Source organism: Pyxicephalus adspersus, chromosome 2 (genome assembly GCF_032062135.1).
Source record: "Pyxicephalus adspersus chromosome 2, UCB_Pads_2.0, whole genome shotgun sequence".
Taxonomy (NCBI): Eukaryota; Metazoa; Chordata; class Amphibia; order Anura; family Pyxicephalidae; genus Pyxicephalus; species Pyxicephalus adspersus.
Window position 1 is genome coordinate 98512418 of NC_092859.1, and position 19921 is coordinate 98532338.

General features: G+C 36.0%; 1 protein-coding gene across 1 annotated transcript in view; it reads left to right on the forward strand.

The window, feature by feature from the left end:
• The window catches only part of LOC140324054 (mitogen-activated protein kinase 12-like), a 48654-nt gene extending 36245 nt beyond the window's left edge, over positions 1 to 12409 (forward strand). Inside the window, exons 8-12 of the mRNA XM_072401602.1 lie at positions 5683 to 5754; positions 7963 to 8042; positions 8258 to 8336; positions 10980 to 11153; positions 11961 to 12409. Coding sequence (XP_072257703.1) covers positions 5683 to 5754; positions 7963 to 8042; positions 8258 to 8336; positions 10980 to 11153; positions 11961 to 12028 — 473 coding nt within the window. The 3' untranslated portion in view covers positions 12029 to 12409. The remainder of the gene's footprint in view (positions 1 to 5682; positions 5755 to 7962; positions 8043 to 8257; positions 8337 to 10979; positions 11154 to 11960) is intronic.
• Positions 12410 to 19921: the final 7512 nt, after the last annotated feature.

The following is a 19921-nucleotide window of genomic DNA, read 5'->3' on the forward strand; positions in this document are numbered from 1 at the left end:
TTTTTTTTTTTTTTTGTGGTCAAGGACTAAATTCTATAGGAAATTATTTTTCCAAGGCCTACGTTAATATTAATCACTTGGTTAACCGCCTCTGGGGGGTTCACTCTCAGCCCCTAAGCGTCCAGGAGTGTTCACTAGTGGTTGCAGTAATGGGAGTTTGCAAACATTTTGCTATACGCAGTTGGCAGCAGTTGCAATTTTTTATTTTCATGATTGTCTTTCACTGTTCACAATGTGGATATCAGATCTCCTGCTACTGTGCTAAAATTTGCTTTTCAACAGCTTGTAAAAGCAGTTCTATTACAGTCTGTGTAAGTGGTTTAGCAGCAGACTGCGCTAAAATGCTGCATTAAAAACCGCAACACAACCAAACAAATGTAGAAAAAGTGATAATAACTTCTTTAATTTATTTTAATGATAATCTGGGCTTTACCCTCCTTGGCAGTCTAATTATGTCAGTATTTTTATGCCAAAAGCGCGGTACATTGTTTTGCATGGAAATTTATTTTTACATTGTAGGCCTATAATACTTAGGCAAAACAAATATGTCCAATTTTTTTTAAATTTAATAATGAAACTTTAAATTAAAGAACACAAAAATCTGTTGAAACAAGGGTGTTAAAATACTGAAACCTGTAATATACCTGTACATTAGCATGTATAATATATATATACACACACACACAGTTAGGTCCATAAATATTTAGACAGGGACAACTTTTTTCTAATTTTGGTTCTGTACATTACCACATTTAATTTTAAATGAAACATTTCCAATGCAGTTGAACTGCAGACTTTCAGCTTTAATTCACTGGGTTGAATAACAAAAGGATTGAATAAAAATGTGAGAAACTAAAGCTTTTTTCTAACACGATCACTTCATTTCAGGGGCTCAAAAATAATTGAACAAAAATTAAAAAGCTGAAAATAAAATATTTATTTCTAATACTTGGTTGAAAACCCCCTGCTGGCAATGCCAGCCCGTAGTCTTGAACTCATGGACATCACCAGATGCTGGGTTTCCTCCTTTTTAATGCTCTGCCAGGCCTTTACTCCAGCGCTTTCAGTTGCTGTTTGTTTGTGGGCCTTTCTGTCTGAAGTTTAGTCTTCAACAAGTGAAATGGATGCTCAATTGGGTTCAGATCAGGTGACTGACTTGGCCATTCAAGAATATTCCACTTCTTTGCTTTAATAAACTCCTGGGTTGCTTTGGCTGTATGTTTTGGGTCATTGTCCATCTGTATTATGAAACGACTCCCAATCAATGTGACTGCATTTAGCTGGATTTGAGCAGACAGTATGTCTCTGAACACCTCAGAATTCATTCGGCTGCTTCTGCCCTGTGTCACATCATGGATAAACACTAGTGTCCCAGTGCCACTGGCAGCCATGCACGCCCAAGCCATCACACTGCCTCCGCCATGTTTTACAGATGATGTGCTTTGGATAATGAGCTGTTCCATGCCTTCTCCATACTTTTTTTCTTGCCATCATTCTGGTAAAGGTTGATCTTGGTTTCATCTGTCCAAAGAATTGCTTTTTTAGATGTTTTTGAGCAAAGTCCAATCTAGCCTTTCTATTCTCGAGGCTTATGAGTGGCTTGCACCTTGCAGTGCACCTTCTGTATTTACTTTCATGCAGTCTTCTCTTTATGGTAGACTTGGATATCGATACACCTACTTCCTGGGGAGTGTTGTTCGGTTGGCTATTGTGAAGGGGTTTCTCTTCAACATGGAGATGATTCTGCGAACATCCACCACTGTTGCCTTCCGTGGACGTCTTTTGGCATTGCTTAGTTCACCAGTGCTTTAAATGATAATGATGTAACGAAGGAATTGCTCACACCAGCCCATGAAATAGCCTTTGAGTCAATTGTCCAATCACTTTAGAGGCCCTGAAATGAAGTGATTGTGTAAAAAAGGCTTTAGTTCCTCACAATTTCATAAAGTCTTTTTGTTCAACGCACTGAATTAAAGCTGAATATTTATGGACCTAACTAAATGTTTTTAGCTACCCCGAGTGTGGTTTGGGGTACTGCTTTTAGCATGTTGTTTTTTTTGTTTTTTGTTTTTTACCCCGAGCCACACTCAGGATTACTGCTCAGGAGGTTAAGGTGGTTGATAATAAATTTGAAGTGGTGAACTGCAGCACACATCTTTAGGTTCACTGTAGGTTCGGTTCCCTATAAATACATGAACAAAAAGTTCCTGGTGTTAACCCACCAAGGATTTTTTGACGTCTTGCTACTCTTAGTAAAGCAGAGGATGGTCAGTCTTGCTCCTTTCTTCATCATCATTAAATAAAAAAAAAATCCAATAAGATTGTGTTAATGACTGAAGCAGATGAGAAGATCTGATAATAGCAAGAAAATACTTTCTTGTGGTTGAAACCACTGATGGATGAAAGCTTGTGTGTGATTCATCAGCTGGGGTGGACTGACTTTGAAATCCAGGTTTCATAATACTAGGCTGAGTATTATGAAGTAGGCAGCATAGACTATAATCTCTGTATATTTATTATAAATTGCTTGTATTTTCAACCTTTCAGAAATGATCCTGATCCTGACAAATGTTATGTTTAAGGACATTTTTGAATTTTACTGGAAAGTATGGTGGTTCTGTAAATACATTCAGCACTAATAATTAACATATAACATCCTGTTCACTGAGCAAAAAAAACAAGTTGAAGTTTAAAAAAGTTTAAACATACAAATAAAATCTGTGACACTTGTGTGTACCTACCTCTTTCAGCTTCATTAGTGTTTTTAGCCTGAGACAGTGGGTGGATTTATTAAAGAAATATAGGCAGTTTATTTAGTAAAGTGTATTATTACATTGTTACATTAATTGGAATTTTCACTTGACTTGGTGAGTTTGATGTTCACTCAGTGAAGTGTACTAATGTAAGAAAAGGGGAAAAAACATGATTTCTACCTGCATATTGTTGGATACGCTATGTATACTACGTGCAATAATTGTCGTTGAAAACGAATGACTAACGACAATCGTTCCATAATTGTTCACAAAAAAAAGTGCACAACGATGCCAATGAACAAGGGATTGTCGCTGGAATTAAACGGCTGTCCTTGGGGATCCATTTGGGCAACGATTGTTCTCTAATGTGTGAACGGTCATTCAGTAATTGTGGATTGTTCTCTGGTACACTTTCTCCAGTCACAATCTACAACATTCAAACGATCGTGTCTATTGTGTGTACATTATTGGTGGATTATATTTGAACTCTTCCTCTACAGAAAAGCCATCCACCTTAGGTAATTTTTTATCATGCAATAAATGTTTAGTCGTAAGATGATATATTTGTGTATTTATTGGATATAAAATATCACAGGCTATAATAAAATAAAAAGGGTAATCCGGATTAGATCGATTTTGGGGAGCACAATCGGCTTTTGCAAGTATGCACAGCATATGACATACTTTCATACTTTTCATACCTTTAAATTAATGTAAAAAATCTGATGATAGGTCTGAAAGTTTATTTGACAAGACTTCTAAATCATCTTCTATCAAAAAACCAAAATTTAATGCTGGAAATGTTATTTTCCATCCACTTTATCCAAATCATCATGGTGATTCGCTAGTGGGATTTTGGGTGTTTTATTGGGCAGGAGCACACAAACTTGACTAGAAGCCTGAACTTTTATATCCGGTCACCAATTGTAAATCAGAAGAATGATGTATTTTCAGTAAACAAATATATAGTTAGCATTTCATTTAAAATGATTTTTTAGGGGGTTCACATGTTTTGGTTTTCTATATGTTTGTTGTTGTGTTGAATCTATGAAATGACAATTATCTACCAGAGGGAGACTTCATCAGCTTCTTGCATTTACTTTAACTAGAATTTTAAATAGAAATTAGAAGAGATTTTGATTGATGCGTTTTCAAAGTTTCTACTAACATTTAAAACTTTACAAAAAATAAAAAAGAAATCAAAACATTTAAAGTGAATTGTTAATAGGCTGCTACTGATAGTTTGTTTGACTAAAACAATGCATTTCACTTCTTTAGACACAGTTTCCTGTGCATGTTAAACTAAAACGTAATACTAGTAATTAGGGTTCCTCACTTCAGATTGTTTGTGTCAGAAGAAATTTGTTTTAAAGAAATAATAGTTGCTGAAAAGAACGATGACTAACATAACTCTCAGCAGGCAGGCTGAATAAAAACAATATAAAAATACAGCAGCATAATGGTAAGTTAATGGACCAATGGAAATACTGTGTAATAAATAAAGTGAAGATATGCTCCAAGCATTATATAAGGCTGTACGGTCCCGTGAATTGTGAAGCTAAACTATATAGAACTGGGGCCATGTTGAGTGCAATATAGATGAAAAATGCTGCGGCCTATTATATAATCTTGACAACATAAACAACAGGTGGGCCACCACTTAAAAGCATTATTCAGGTATGTAATGTGAATTCCTGCATAAATATGAATCAGTGTATGGTTCCTCACTTCCCGCCGTGAATTACTTAGTATGTCTATTGCTGCTGTAACCTTGTTCTATGCCCTCGGCACAACTCCTGCCGCAGCTGCATTATTATCTCTATTATACGTATGCTCACAATAACTCCATTTTTGAAGAACAAGCCTACAAACACTTCTAATTTCACTCCCACAACAAGATTTTTTTTTCTTTGATTGAAATGTAGCAAAATGGTCTTTTATCTATGTGCAGAAATAAAACACAAAAAACTGGTGCCCCTTGTTGTGTTCTCTGAAAACATGGTACACAAAACATAATACAGTCAGTGTGGTTGTGCTGATGAAATTACTGTATCGCCTGTAAAATTGATGGTGATACAGGATGTCATCCAAAAAACATTTAAAACCAACATGTTTTTTTAAAGTGGCTTTAGCTTACAAATTATTTTAATGGTGCTCTCCAACCCTGGATAATTTACCTACCACCATAAACAATTCTATTTATAATTTTGTTGTAAGCTGGACCCTGCCCTTCATTTGTTTGCTTGTCAGGTTGAGTAAGTGTGTACAACTTAATAGATGATTGTAACCAAAGACCCACTTATGCTTAATTTTAAACATTTCTTTTTTGTACTTTTATTTTTTCCTCAGATGTGCAGTATGTATGGTTAACCCTAAAGTTGCAGAAAATATACCTCCAATATTGATCAGATCAAGTGGACTGCCCAGGTGTCCTTATGTATGGGCATATTGAAGTGAAGCTCGGGGTATGCCACCAAGCAGCATATTTGAGTCACTGGCACTCTCCTGTAACTCCTTCCTCTGTAGCTACTAGCAAATACCCAATGTTGGCTTTTATCAGCGTTTAAAGGGAGAGGTAGCATCACCTTCTCCATCATGTGACTGGGACTAGTGATTGGCCACTAGGCCCTAGCACTGGACCATGGGAGGGAGGTCACATGCCCCCACATTCAGAAGCTCAGAATTCTTCCAGTGGCAGCCATTAATGTCCCCCTGCTTCTAGTAAATAAGGTTTTGTATCTTTTAGAGGGTATGTAGTTAGTAGGATCCTTGTAGAGCGTAATATCTTTGAAATAGACTCTGTATAGTAACTAAAGTCACTGATGACCCTTACATACATTTGTATGTCCTTTGTTTGTAATGTAAAATGCATTTGTTTTATTTTTTTGTTGTATTGCACTGTATAACTAAACATTTTTTATTTTTTTAGTGGACATATGGTCTGTTGGCTGTATCATGGCAGAAATGTATACTGGGCGTCCATTGTTCAAGGGTAATGACCGTATCCTTGTTTCTGTCCAGTTTCTTTTCAGTGAGAGGTTTATTTATTTTTTTTTGTCTTGTTTTTCTTGTTGTGTCTTGTGATCAAAATGAAAAATCAGTACATCTGTTTTGTTTTCAGGCATTGCTGTAGAGCAGGAGCCAACTAACAACTGCTTTTTGCAGAATAAAGTAGGAGAGCTATTCTCAAATTCATCTGCTATGTGCATCTATGTGTGTGTCCCCTATTGAAATTCTGAAAAAAAAACTCCGCTTTAGCTTTTGGGGAGTTTGTTTTTAAGTTAACCCCTTCCCTCCTGGTAACATATTTACCTACTTACTCTGATCTTTATTGCTGTGTAGTCTTGAAGACAAAATGTCCTGGCTATCAGGCCTTCCTACTTCACATTCACTCATTGCAGACTCTTTCTATCCAGCGAAGTACAATCTTACCCATAGGAATGAATGGGGCCGTGGCAAGCCTATGCAGAAGGAAGAAAATGCAGCTAGGCATTGTAAGCCCTTCTGCCTTCCTTGCTGCTCCTCTCCTCTAAATGACAGCTGGGAGTTGATGCCTAACTGCAGATGCCATTAAATGCACTGCAAAAAAAAATCTTCTTACAGTTTATAAATACCTGAGATAGATACAAAATAGTATTGTTACTTTGCTATGTACTACATTCATTTATTATAGTTCCATTTATTTTCACATCAAAAGGCGCTTTGATGCACTTTAATCTGCTGACGTTACATTTTTTTTTTGTTTTTTCCAAAAATGTTTATTCAATCAAAAACTGGTCAACAAAAATTGTTTATATACTACTGTTGATTGAAATTGATCAGACAAGGCGAGGTTTGATTGTTGATTGGCTAGCAATCCTATTGAATCATATATTGTGCGAGGAGCTGTATAAATCCTTATACTGGGATTTTGTTGAACAATTGTTACGTGCTTGCTAATGAAAATGAGATGCAGAGTTCAAGTTAAAAACGTGGAGCTTGAGAAGGAGCAATATACAATTAAATTGTTGAATACAATCAGTACAACATTTCTCTTTCTTCGTTATTCGAAATCTTCATTCCTAATGATTGGTCTGTACGTTATCTTTGTGTGCACATCGAGTGAAGTAGTTTTTAACCTTCTCTTCATCATACTGTATGTATTGTACACACATGTAATAATGTATACAAATACACTGAGTAAATAATGGCATTTTTCCCTGGTGAAATATTAATAATGTTGGGCACAATGATCCTTTACTGTGCGATACTTCATGGTTTTAGCTCCAAAGTGAAACTGTGTTTTACAGCACATAAAGTGCTGGTGTTCCATTTTTCTGTGATGTATTCTATTACAGGCTGTAGAAATGGAGCATTGTTGGATGAACACAAGACTACAGACATAAGTGTACCATTAAAAGCCTAAGAGGTACCCAGCTGGAGTTCAATCTTTAATTGATCAAACTTGCCGTATGTGTATCTTTAAAACTAGGCAAGAACTTTAGAAAGATAATTAAAATCTCTTCCAGCTAAAAATAAATGTACTTTCTTTTTCCTTATCCAAGTTCTTCAGAGTCACTTAGGGAATCGGTGTTCTTGTAAGAGAAACTGTAATTAGTATTTTTATGTATGTGCAATATACAGAGTCCAACCCATTTGTTGCTTGTGGCAGAATTCTAAAATAAAAACTAATTTAGGGAAAACTTACTTTGAGCTTTTGAAGCTGCACTGGGAAATTTTAGATTTTCCTTTTTTTTTTAAAAAAAAAAAAAAAGCTAAACTGCTACCCTATGATAGACAAAAGTTAATGTGGAAAACTGAAAACTCATTCATTCAAGAAAAAAAGTAGTAACACTTGGCACAGCCTTTCCAGATTGCTTGATCCCAAGGCAGGTGTGAACTGCTTGCTTCAGATTTGGACACCACAACAACTCTCACTCTGGTAGCAGTGTTGGGAAGAGAGGTTATTTTAGAATAGCATTTTCCAGCAATGTAAAAAATCTCTGTTCTTGTTGATAGGCTCTGAGTTGGGATGAGTCTTAGCATGGCAATATTAGACAAGGCTGGGACTGTGTGTAATGACACACATAGAGGATATATATAATTTGGCAATGGATATTGTTGTACTTTATCTTACATTTTTATCTTGTTGTGAACAGACAAATGTATATGTGTTAATTGGTGTTGTAGACTTATTCTGCAATGTTAGGATCCTTAACTCAAGCATTAGATCTGGATCAGCTAACAGAAATAATGAAAATTACTGGAACACCTACCCAGGACTTTGTCCAGAAGCTTCAGAGCCCTGATGTAAGTACAACATTGTATAATAATATTTTCTCACTGGCACAAATGACCATTAAATATATACAGTATGTTGTTGTTTTTCATGCCTTTTTACATATTTTTGCCTAGTTAATTGTGTTTAATCTTGCTTTTAAAGAATACATGTGAATGCTATTTGTACATACAAGAAATTGACTATTAAGCACAGCTTAAATAGTTAAATGCTTGTTCTGTTCCAGGCTAAAAACTATATCAAGAGTCTCCCAAAGGTGCAGAAGAAAGACTTTGGGTTATTGTTGAGATACGCAAACCCTCTTGGTAACACTTTCTATTGTGCATTTGTTTTTGTTTATTAGGAAATTAAGATATTGTTGGCTTAAAGCTTATATATAACATTTAAAATGTTTTATTAAAGGTTTAAGGTGGTAGGACCCTGCTTCAGACCCCTTTTGTGTTACAAAGTGGAAGCATTGCCATGATCACTTAACTTCCTATTTGCTGTTTGATTTAATCTGAAATGCTTCTGATGGTAAAATTTGGTAATTGGGTGTCAAATTTCATATAATAAGACTAATATACCATATACATATAAATGTGTATGTTTAGTCTGCCAAAATAATAGTACAACTGAGACAAAGGCCACTGTGAGGTATATTTTATAAAGGGGTCTGAAGTGGCAGTCTAATCAAATTGATTTTAAGGTGGTAACTATGCATGATAACATGTGGTACTGGGTTCTGGATTCTTCAAATTTAAGCTTAGAAACATCATTGCAGTACTCCAGCTATGACTTTTTTTTATATAGTTTTGAATATTGTGGGGCAGGATTACTTTCCTCATCAATTTTTATTGCTGTGTGTGCTCTTCAGGAAAAAGAAGTTAGTGGAAATCTAGAATTTTGCAGATTAGATCAAATTTAATGATAAATCTTTTAGTGTGGAAGATTGCAAAGTCAATATTGAATGTGTATAGTGGGGTCCTAACCATTTACATTAAAGTCTAGCTATATAATCTTTGCAAAGTCTTAGATTCACCAAATTCAAGTAAAATGAAGATCTATTTAACAATCCAATTTGTCTGTAGTTAAATGGGCCTTGCACCAAATATTTGCTTGTAGATCTAAAGAAGAAACGTTTGGGCTGTAATGTCACCTAAAACTTTTCAAAGAGGCATTTGACTGTGTAAAGGTTAGAGCTTCATATAGCTCTATAGGGAAAATTTCTCTTCAGTTTTTTATTGCTTCCTCTGTTTTTATCACGTGCATTTTGACATGTATTGCATTGCATGGTGCGAATCGTCATCAGGACAGAAAGTAAGACGAAATCCCTCTATTAGGGATTTATACAGCAATTGGTTATCGCTGTTCTCCATTCTTTCCAAAACGAAAAAGAAAAAATGTCAGGGCTGGAGTTAAGCTTTCATATGTTTTATAGTTTTAGGATAAATGTGATATATTGTGGAATAAATTTTGCTAACTGCTGACTTGGTATTCACAAATCACAGAAGAAGGCTTTCCGTTAATAATATAGGACTGCTAGATTGACACCATAAACATGTAACAGATAGGACTTTTGACACTCCTTAGGTGTAAACATGATCACTGAAACCAGACACATGTGTACTGTGAATGGGGGGTTGGCCTACAATATCAAAGAACATAGTGGTTGCAGTTTATCAAGTGTTAGGTTTAAATTTTTACATATAAAAGGGATCTGTGCTTTACACACTGATACTGATAGTACTGTTATAAAAGCTACGGTATATAAATAATTTGTACGTTTTGTTGAAAGAAAACATGTCAGGAGTGAAATGCATAGGCTGTCAATGCTAACTCCCCTAGTTCAAAATGTTATGTGCATGGCTTTTATGTTGGCTGCAAAATGCTGAGTACAGGCTGGAAAAATTGCATGAGCTGAGATTAGAATTGGTAAACCCACATGATGAACAATCAATAGTTTCATAGAAAGATAGCTGGAGCTGCATGCAAATATTAAAACGAAAGTTCCACTTTTAAGTGTTGGATCAGGCAGGCTATTATTGCAGAAAATAACAGGCATGACTGGATTCCCCTGCACTTGCCGGGACCAAATTAACTCGTGCAGGCCTGTGAGGGAGTTACAGCATCCCGGCCTGCAAGATCACAGAGGAAAGGTGAGAAGAAAATGGTGGCTCTCTGAGACAAAATGGGGACAGGTGAGTATAGCAGGGTTTTCTTACGCTTTAAGAATGACCTGCTCCACATCTTCTACTTCTATATTGTTTCCTAAAAGAGCTGATCCTAGCCAATAGGGAAACATGAGGATGGGATTATTAAACTTTGCAGAAAGTCAGGACTTGAATAAAACTTTAGATACATATATCTGTTTGGTCATTATGGCTTTCATATTGGGCTTTCACTGGATGGTAAGCCCTGCATTTGTTCTTCAAGTGCTCGGTTTGAACTTCCCAGATTTCTGACAGGTTATCAGTAATACTTTGAGTCATTAAACCAGAACATATATGCATGCAGATCAGGTGTTCTGGCTTCACCTTGACTTTTCTTATCTGCATTGGTGTTGTGGGTCAGTGATTTAGAAAATATAGCAGCCAGTGACAGTTGGTTCAGCACTGACAGGCTTTGTATTTTTCTCATGACATTCTTTTTTTATATTGAACTAATAAGATGCGTTCAGAGCGATTAAAGCTTTCTTTGTGACTTAATTTGACATATTTGTAAGCAATATTTTAAAGGCATTTTACCTTTGAATATTTCTAACCTATTCATTATTGCTTGCCTGCTTTAACCATTACAACTATCATAAAAAGGAATGATGATCAATGACCTGCTAGCATGTTTTTCTTCAATGCTTCTTAATTTTTGCTTCCCTATACCTAAGCTTCATTTGTGGATTCAGAGTCTGAGATTTCTCTACGTAGGAGTTATATTTAGTGCTCATCTGTGCCTGTTGTATCTGTCTTCAGCCGTCAACCTGCTGGAAAAGATGTTGGTGCTGGATGCTGATAAGCGAATAACAGCAACTGATGCTTTATGTCATCCATACTTTGAGCAATTCCACGATTCTGACGACGAGGCAGAAGCAGATCCATATGATGATTCACATGACAATCTAGAACTTCCTCTTGAAGAATGGAGGCGTAAGTGTAGAAGGAAATATTCAAGCTGTTTTCTCATTCTGTTCTGTCTCCACTCATTTGCATTTATAGACCTTAACCCCTCTCTGCTGTTCCAACCTAAACAAGTGCAGAGACCCCTGCTATATTTACATTCTATGAAATATGGACTGGTGATCATGGTGTCCTCTACCCTAACAGCCAACCAGTGCCTTTACACAGAATCCATCCACTGTTGTAGCTCTGTGTTGGGACTGGAACCAGGGGGACCTCAATGAAAGCCCATAGTCATTTATCTTAGGAAGCAGCAAGAGACAGAAGTAGCTGAAATGTATTTCTCAGTTTAAATCTGCTTTAAATACCAACAATATAGATATATTTCAATTGAATGTTCTATGGTATTGCATAAAGATGCTAGTTCAAACCTAGATAACATAAAAATGCTTACAGAGCTTTGTCATAATATTTTAAAACAAAAATTGCAAATGGAAGCAGATGCTTGTGCTATACATTTAAATCATTTGCATCTAAACCCCAAAACAAAAATGTAATGTATAGCATAGGGCAAAGCCTATTTAACATACTGTAAAGAGACAAGACTATAGCCAATATTGATCACTGGTTTATTTACAGACCGAATAAGAGCATATAAGAGAAGTTGATTGTTGGGGTTTACATACGGTTTAATGTATAATCAGTAGTGCCACAAGTTTTAATCAGTTATTACATTACCAAGCCTTAAACAATGTCTGCTGTAGATGTCATTTAGGGTAAATAAATCTGTTATTAAAAAAAACATCACCACTTTTTGTTTGTTCTCTCCCTCCCTAGATATCACTTATAAGGAGGTGACAAGTTTCCACCCACCAGTGACCGAGTCAAAGGAAACTTCTGTATAGCTGATTGCTGTGCCACTAAATATAGGAAATAAGTTATGAGAACTGAACTATAAAACTGGATAACTGGATGTATAATGAATCATTTGTGTCATTGTTTTCATTCCATCGGGATATAGTGCCTTTTTGTATTTCCTTTTATGTTGGGATTTTTTTTTGTCTTGCCTGTTTTTCTGCAGAGTGTACTGTTTAAAAGACTATTGTGACCCTACTATTAGCCTTGAGCCAGCTCTGCCAGCCTCCTGTGTTAATAAGCAGTGTGCCCTATCTGTGCAGCAGCGAGATTTTGCTGATATACTGTACTTTTGTATATGTAGATTCAGGTAAGCCCCAGAGCATTCCAATACACTCTGCAGTATTATGAAGAATAAACCTTTTAATCAATATCTGTATTGTGTAAATGTGTTTTCCAGCAGGAGATGCATTTCTTACCCACATGGTTAAAAATACTCACAAAGCAACTATGTCGTGGGGAGTTAATCCTGGTTAGCCTGTCATTTTTAAGTGGATAATCAGAATCTGTTTAGTTTCTCTCTTCCCACTTGACACACCCCACGGAGCGTCTTTCTTTTATTAAGCTCTATACTTAACACATGGCAGCAGGTGCAGGGGAGTAATCCCTGGTCAGTACAGTAATCATTTAATCACTAGAGAACAAGCAGTGCAGCATTCAAAAAAAAAAATTACTGCTCTCTTTCTCGCTTACTGAGAACATTTTCAGACTAGATTAAGAGAAAGCAGCATTTCCATTAAGTGGCTATTTGTGAAGAAGAAGAAAAATGTCTTGAAGTACTTTTCATCTATAGATATTAGGTAAAATATAAGGTTGTTTTTTAATGTAATATATTAAATGGATGTCCTTGTATATTTCATATATTTTGATGCATTTAACAATATACTGGGCGGCTTAGCATTGTATTATGGCTCATTCACATCTTTGAAGGCCAATGCCTTGTGTTATTGTGTTCAGGTTTTTGTTTACGCGTTAAGGCTGGACATTCATATTAATGGGAAATGCACCAAAACTGCCAAAGAATCAGAATTGCAAATGTATTTATTTTTCTTTTTGCAGCTTACTACAACACAAAATTGATTGTATATTACCTTGCTTTGCAGAACACTGCAATGTATTTTGGAGTTCCTTTGAAAATAAGTCATTGCAATGTTCTGACACAGATCTGGCACATTACCAGATCCCAACAGTGTAAATAGGCTCTTTGTGATTTCCTGGTTTATTACAGTGTATTCCAGATAATTCTATAGTACTCAGGGTCATATTTATCACTAGGTATCTGTAGGCATGTGCTACTGCCTGAGAATTTAGGTTTCTAAGACTCTTCAACCTCATGGTGAAAATGAAATGTCTCACAGAATGGAGATTGTGTTCTCCTGGTTCGCTGCAAATCACTCCTTATAAGCAGCTTACGGAGACATCAACAGCTATTGATTTACAAGTTGTCACCAATTGTGCACTAAACTTGGATATCAGGATATTTTTTTCACATGTCCGGAAAAAATGTATTTGTCATAGGACATCCTAATACTAAGATACAAAGCTACCAGGTGCCATGATATTTATCCAGCACTTGTAACATAGTTCCTGGTTAGAAGCTGTCATTATGGCTGTTGCAATGCCTGATAACATGAAATTATTGTTACCTTTGTGATGTAGAACCCTTAGTAATGGTAAAAGATCTAATACACATGTCAGAACATGCCATGTTTCCAGTTACTGTGACATTTTTATTACATACAATTGCTGGTGCCTCATGGCTGTTTATTTGTTTCATTTTTATTTTTTTTGTGTACAGACTCTAGAAATAAACATTTACGATTTGATGTGTTTTTCAAAAACTGAATTTATGTTGTACTGCATGTACTGTAATGCTTGAAATATTCCTTCTGATTTGCACTCTGCCATGTTTCCAGTTGTGTAGATGTCAACCCAGCCAAGAGGTAATGCAGTGTTCTCCTCAGCCTTTTCTAGAGACCCTATAAACAATTACCCGGCTGTTTAAGGGTGGTTACCAACACGTTAGGTCACTTTACAGTTGGCGCATAATACAAAAAGATGGGGAAAATGTGGGTGGGCATTAGAAATGGAACAAAGTATACACGGGTAGTAGAAAGCTGACAGAATTATTTAGGGGGTTCTGGATTGCTATGGCAATAACAACTGGAAACATTAAATTTGTCTTGTGATTACCTGTCCACTTTTTGACCTTCAGCTTCTTACCACCCAGCTTTAAAAATTTGGGGGGGGGGGCACGGGGTGTTTTCATTAATGTCTTTCTTTATAGTTAGGAATACATTTTGTTTTAGTGAGGTAACTAAATATTTTTTAACCAGCAATTAGGTACAGAGTTACCTGTTTGCCTTTAACCAGCTTGGTAGTATTCCCATGTGTGGCTCGGGGTGAATTTATGTACCAAAAGCGGTAACCCCGAGCATAAAAAAAATCCTGCCTGCTCCCCACGATCCAGCGGCGTCCTCCAGCGATCCCAGGCTCGCTTCTGCATCACATCCAGGGCTTGATCGATGTGATGCATGAAGCGTCGGTACGCCGGGGAGGCGTGGCTTGGCCAGAAATTTAACAGATTACATTGTATTCTGCTTTTAAAACATTGATCACAGTGATAGTTATAAAAAAATACATTTAAATATTAAATTCAAAGGTTTATTCTTTTATTGTACCCTTGTTTGGACAAATTTAATTTTTTTTTAATTTTTTAATAAAATTATTAAATTAAATTTGTTGGTATATCATTTCATTATTTTTATAATTATTTATTATATTATGATTTGTGTTTCAAACTTTATCATACTCAGGAGTTATTCCTAAGAATTATAGGCCTGAAATATTAAACAACAAATTTCCACGCTAAACAATGTACCGCTTTTGACATAAAAATACTGAAATAATTAGACCGCCGGTGGGGTTGAGAGTCTATTTACACTCTTGTGTTGCAGCAATGAACATTCTGTGTTCTTTGTGCAATGCGGTGCCATTCATTCTGACACACTAATAGGTGGTGCTAGAAATAGTTCACACACCTCCTAGTGCATTTGGCAGCTACACGTTAACACAAATACATAAAGCACCACAATAGAATGAATAAGCCCCATTAATTTTTTATATCTCTAAATTTATCATTGTATGTGTGCAGTGTGTGGAATCTCTTCATGTTTTTTTATAATTGCAGTCCTTTACAAACTGACATCTGCCTTTCTCAAAAGGAGGCCAGGGTTTTTTTTTAGCTTTTCTGCCTTTCAGATATCTGTAACCACCGACCCCAAAGGTCTTTTTAGTTATCTTTAGGTTGGCAATCTTTCCACTGATCATTACTGTAACAACTGTTACCTATGAATTAAGGTTTCCCTAAACATTAAGGTAAGGGGAGTTCATTCCACTGACCATTAATATAAGAGACATTCTTCCCTTTGGTTACCAGTATAAGGCAACTTCCAAATGACCACCTAAGTATTGACACCCCCCCCAATCACTAATAAGAATAATGAGCAATCTTTCCTTCCAATAGGGCATCTTTCTACTTACTTCCAATGTAAACATTTTATTTAATGACCCCTAAATTTATGTAATGGATTCTTTGGTGTTACAAACTTGAAGGAGGGACTAGATTTTTGAAGAATTAATTTTATTTTGTACTGAGTTTAAAACAGTTTTGATTCTTTATACAGAATTCTTCATGTTCTGTGCATTGCATGACTATTAAAAAAGAAAAAAAGCAGCAGCACTAACTCTACCCTTGGTACAGCTGAAAACGGACAAGCCAGATGGCACAGTCGGAGTAAAGGGTAGTAGCCCTCCTCCAAATTATTCAGCTGAGTGTAATACAAATTCCTGTTATTCTGGTCCAACAAGCGGCGCATTAAATTCACTGGCACACTGGAGTACTCTCATGCACCACCTGCTGGCCATAATCGAGAAATACAAAACCTGCATATGTAATCTTTCTAATTTATTTGACTGAAGAGATATGTAACTGGAAAGAGCAATGCACATTTCTACAGGTACAGTAGTCCATAAAACTCTACATTGTTTCCCTGTGTAAACTGCTAATATATGAAAATCCTGAGTTGACGCTTACCGAAACAACTCTGGTTAGATGTTTTTCCATTTGATGGCTTGTGCATTGGGTTTTATGCACCAGCCTAAGTTGGTGAATCCAGAAAATGTTTTTATTTTTTTAACATTTTTACACACATGCCGTTATAGTAATTGGCTACCCTCTAAAATTGTCCTTAGACTGTGTTAATGACCTATGACTGGTAGGGATAGTAGATTGTAAGCCCCTTTGAGGGACAGCTAATGACCGGATGATGGACTTTGTACAGTGCTGCATAATATGTCGGCGCTTTATAAATACTGTGTAATAAAATGCATGGTGCTATACATTTTTGTCACTAGACAATTGTTCTTGAACTTTTTGGATGCATGTGCCTAGTACAATGGTCCCATGATGGGTTTAGAGATTTGGGTATTGCTTATCACACCACTAACCACTGCCATTCTTAACTAGGAAGGGTGTAGTGGTGCCCTCCTTACCACTTTCCTTCCACTCCCTTCTCTATAGAATAAAAGTGCTCCCTGAACATTTTTGTTCCTGTTGTCACTGGAAACTGTTACTATATAGTAACAATTTGTCCAGTGAGAATTATTATGCATCTGAAGCATGTCTACAGATAGAGGTCATGGTGATTTGTTTTGTGATATGTGAATACTCCAGTATAGTCCTGACACATAAGTCCATCGGGTATGTATGTGAATTGGCAGCATTACACTAACCTTCCTCTGGCTTTTTAACTAGAGATTTATAGTTTCTAGAGATTTCTTAACTAGAAATAGAACATTTCTCATGTACAGATTGGCAAGATTTGACAGTCTTGATCTGTCTTTTAATTAGAGGTTCTGCTTTACCACTTTGATGTGCTTAACATTGCAATTGTTCCATTATAAATCTACAGGTTTACTCTGAAGTACTATTTTCATTTCTCTTTGTGAGGAAGAAAAGGAGTTTTAGAAAAGACCAAAATAGAAACTTTCATCTGCACATATTCTACTTTAGTTTTCTTTAGTAGATAGCCTTTAAAAACTGGTAATATGATGTCTATTAGATCGGGAAGGTGAGACTTGTAATTAGAAAGCTATAGTCTGAGAAGCACTCATCCTAAAGTGAACAAAGCAATGCAGCATATTTGAGGTATGACTATACTTCATTTTTAAATAAAAAAAAAAATTATATATTTAAATGGTGCCACTTTTGTGGTGGTGAAGCATTGTACAGTGTCTACAGTCATGTCACTAACCGTCCCTGACATAGTCCCAGTCTAATACCCCTAACATACAGTAGATTTTTGGAGGTGGGGAAATTATTCTGCCAACATGTTTTTTTTTTTTTTAGAAGGAAAAATTTAAAACATACACACTCCATGTAAATAGTGACCTGTCTGAGATTCAAATGAGGGACCTTAAAGCTGCAGAGTACTGATCACTGAGCCACTGTGCTGCAACTGCAATTCGAGTATCTATGGGGTGTTTGCATACAGATTGGTAAAATCAAGAAGAAATGTGGACACTATGTAGGAGGGGGTGTGTAATTTCAGTCCTGTCATTGGAACACTTTCCCAGAAGAGTACATGTCAGAGAACCCCTTGTGCACCATACTGGCCAATGCCTGCATGGGAAGTATACATAAAATAACGACAGCTAGTTTTGCGGGACTACAATAAAGAGGAATAACAAGGTTTAATATACAGCATGATATACAGTACTATCGATTTGTTGGGTCCCTGGAATGACTGGAGCCTTTGGTTTCTCTCTGTCTCTGACTTGTACCTACATCCAGAACAGGCTACAGAGTAGCTTGCAGCATTTTCTGTAGCTGTGAACTGGCCACCTCCATATTGTGGTCAAAGAAAGACTTCATAATTGGTATAATTGGGGTTATGAAAGGTAAATGAGGCATTTTTGAAAATAAGTGGAATTTGTGCAGTATTTGTTCTAGAACATTTATGAACACATTTTCAGAAATGTAAAGATGTTTGTTATATGTGTTATAAAGTAGTTTAATACTGTATTTTCTGCTTCATGTAATTAGTATAGAGAACTTTAAACTCATAATTACATTTTTGTGAGCGTGTCTGGATTTAGCTGCAGCTACCTTTGTTACACCAATCTTGCAAATTGTTCCACAGAACAGAATCATTTTTCTTTCTTGGTCATCAATAAATAGTAAGTAATAGGCCATTGCAATACAATTTTTGGTCTACCATACTGAGTCACAAACTGTCTGTGGTATATGGCTCTGGTTGTGAAAAGATGACTACATTTTGCTTGCATTTCACTTTAACTTAGGATGCTTCTGTGATTAATGAATGGAAAGAGAAGCGATTCTGATGCAAACAAAAAGCCAATTGCACAGGTCCAGAATTACAGATGGGGTGAGCCACTTATGCCCATTTTTACCTTGTAACGTTTTTTAATGATTTATTGCAGTTGCTGTTTAGACCGATCTGATCTGTATCAACACTGACACAACATGGTCAGCTTTCCCTGGCGGGAATCAATTGCTGCCATTGAAACACATGGGGCTGAAAGATTCCCATGAGGGAATGTGCAATTCCCTCTTTTATGAATAGTACCTAAAGCTACTTTTTAATCTCTTATTTGCCTGTACATTTCATTTTTTTTTTTGTTTTGTTTTTTTTGAAGTAACCAACAGAACATACATATACATCATCAAACCATACAGAAAAGGTGAAGCATTACATAGGAAAGGCATATTAATACTTTACTATTTCTGGTGTATAAAAACATCTAATAATAGTGAAATGTGCAGTCTTCGAGTATATTGAACATCCTATGGAAAACAGCTTCCTAAAAATTAGGTCAAACTCAATCTTAGTACCATTGGTTATCAGTTTTCAGTAGTTAATGAAAGGGAATAAAAAAAGAGAAAAGAAGAAGAAAAGATAGAATTGAAAAGAATAAGATGGAGGGGGGGGGGGTTGGTTAACGTGGATATGCTCCTGTAGCACTAGGAACCTAGACTGGAGGATGGAGTAATCTACATTTTTCTTTTATGAAAAAAATATGCCTAAAAATCCTTGACATTAACCAGGGCTTCAAACATTCTTGGAAAGACATCAACCATGTGGTGCAACAGAACAGTTTTTTGCTTCTAAATAATATACATTATGTATAATGGGCTGTTATTTTAGTTTTGGCAGGGTTAAATGGAAGCCTCCTAATATAAAAAACATAACATTAACAAACCAAATGCTTGCAAATAAAATAAGGAATTTCACCATTGGGGTTTACATAAGGGTGTATTTAAAAAAATATTCCCTGTCAATTCACTCTTAATTTTCAAATAATTTTCATTCACACATTTAGAATGTCCTATTGTGACAACTGTGCACTTCTAAACATTGTCCACTAGGTGGCAGAACGAATCATTGTTTCAATAGGTACTAAAACAAGAGGTGTAGAGGAGTTGGAACACATGAAAGGGAGATTTAGATTAATTAACAGGTCAATTTATAAATAGCCCCAAAAGAGTTTAAATATGCCTCCGACATTGTATGACAAATTTATGGTATAGGTAATGAATTTATTATATAAACAATCTTAAAAGAATCCTTCAAATTTTTACCTACAGTTTTTGTCTCTTTCTAATAACATTCAAACTTTAGCCTAGATACAGCACAACCATAGTGTGTAGGAAGCCCATTCAAAATGGCAACACAAAAAAATAGACCAAATACATGCAAGTAGTTTCTGATACAACACACCTGCTGCAATGCATGCATGTAAGAGTTGTGTTGCTTTGGGAAACCATTGAAAATGAATGGCACAGCAAAAGCTAACACACA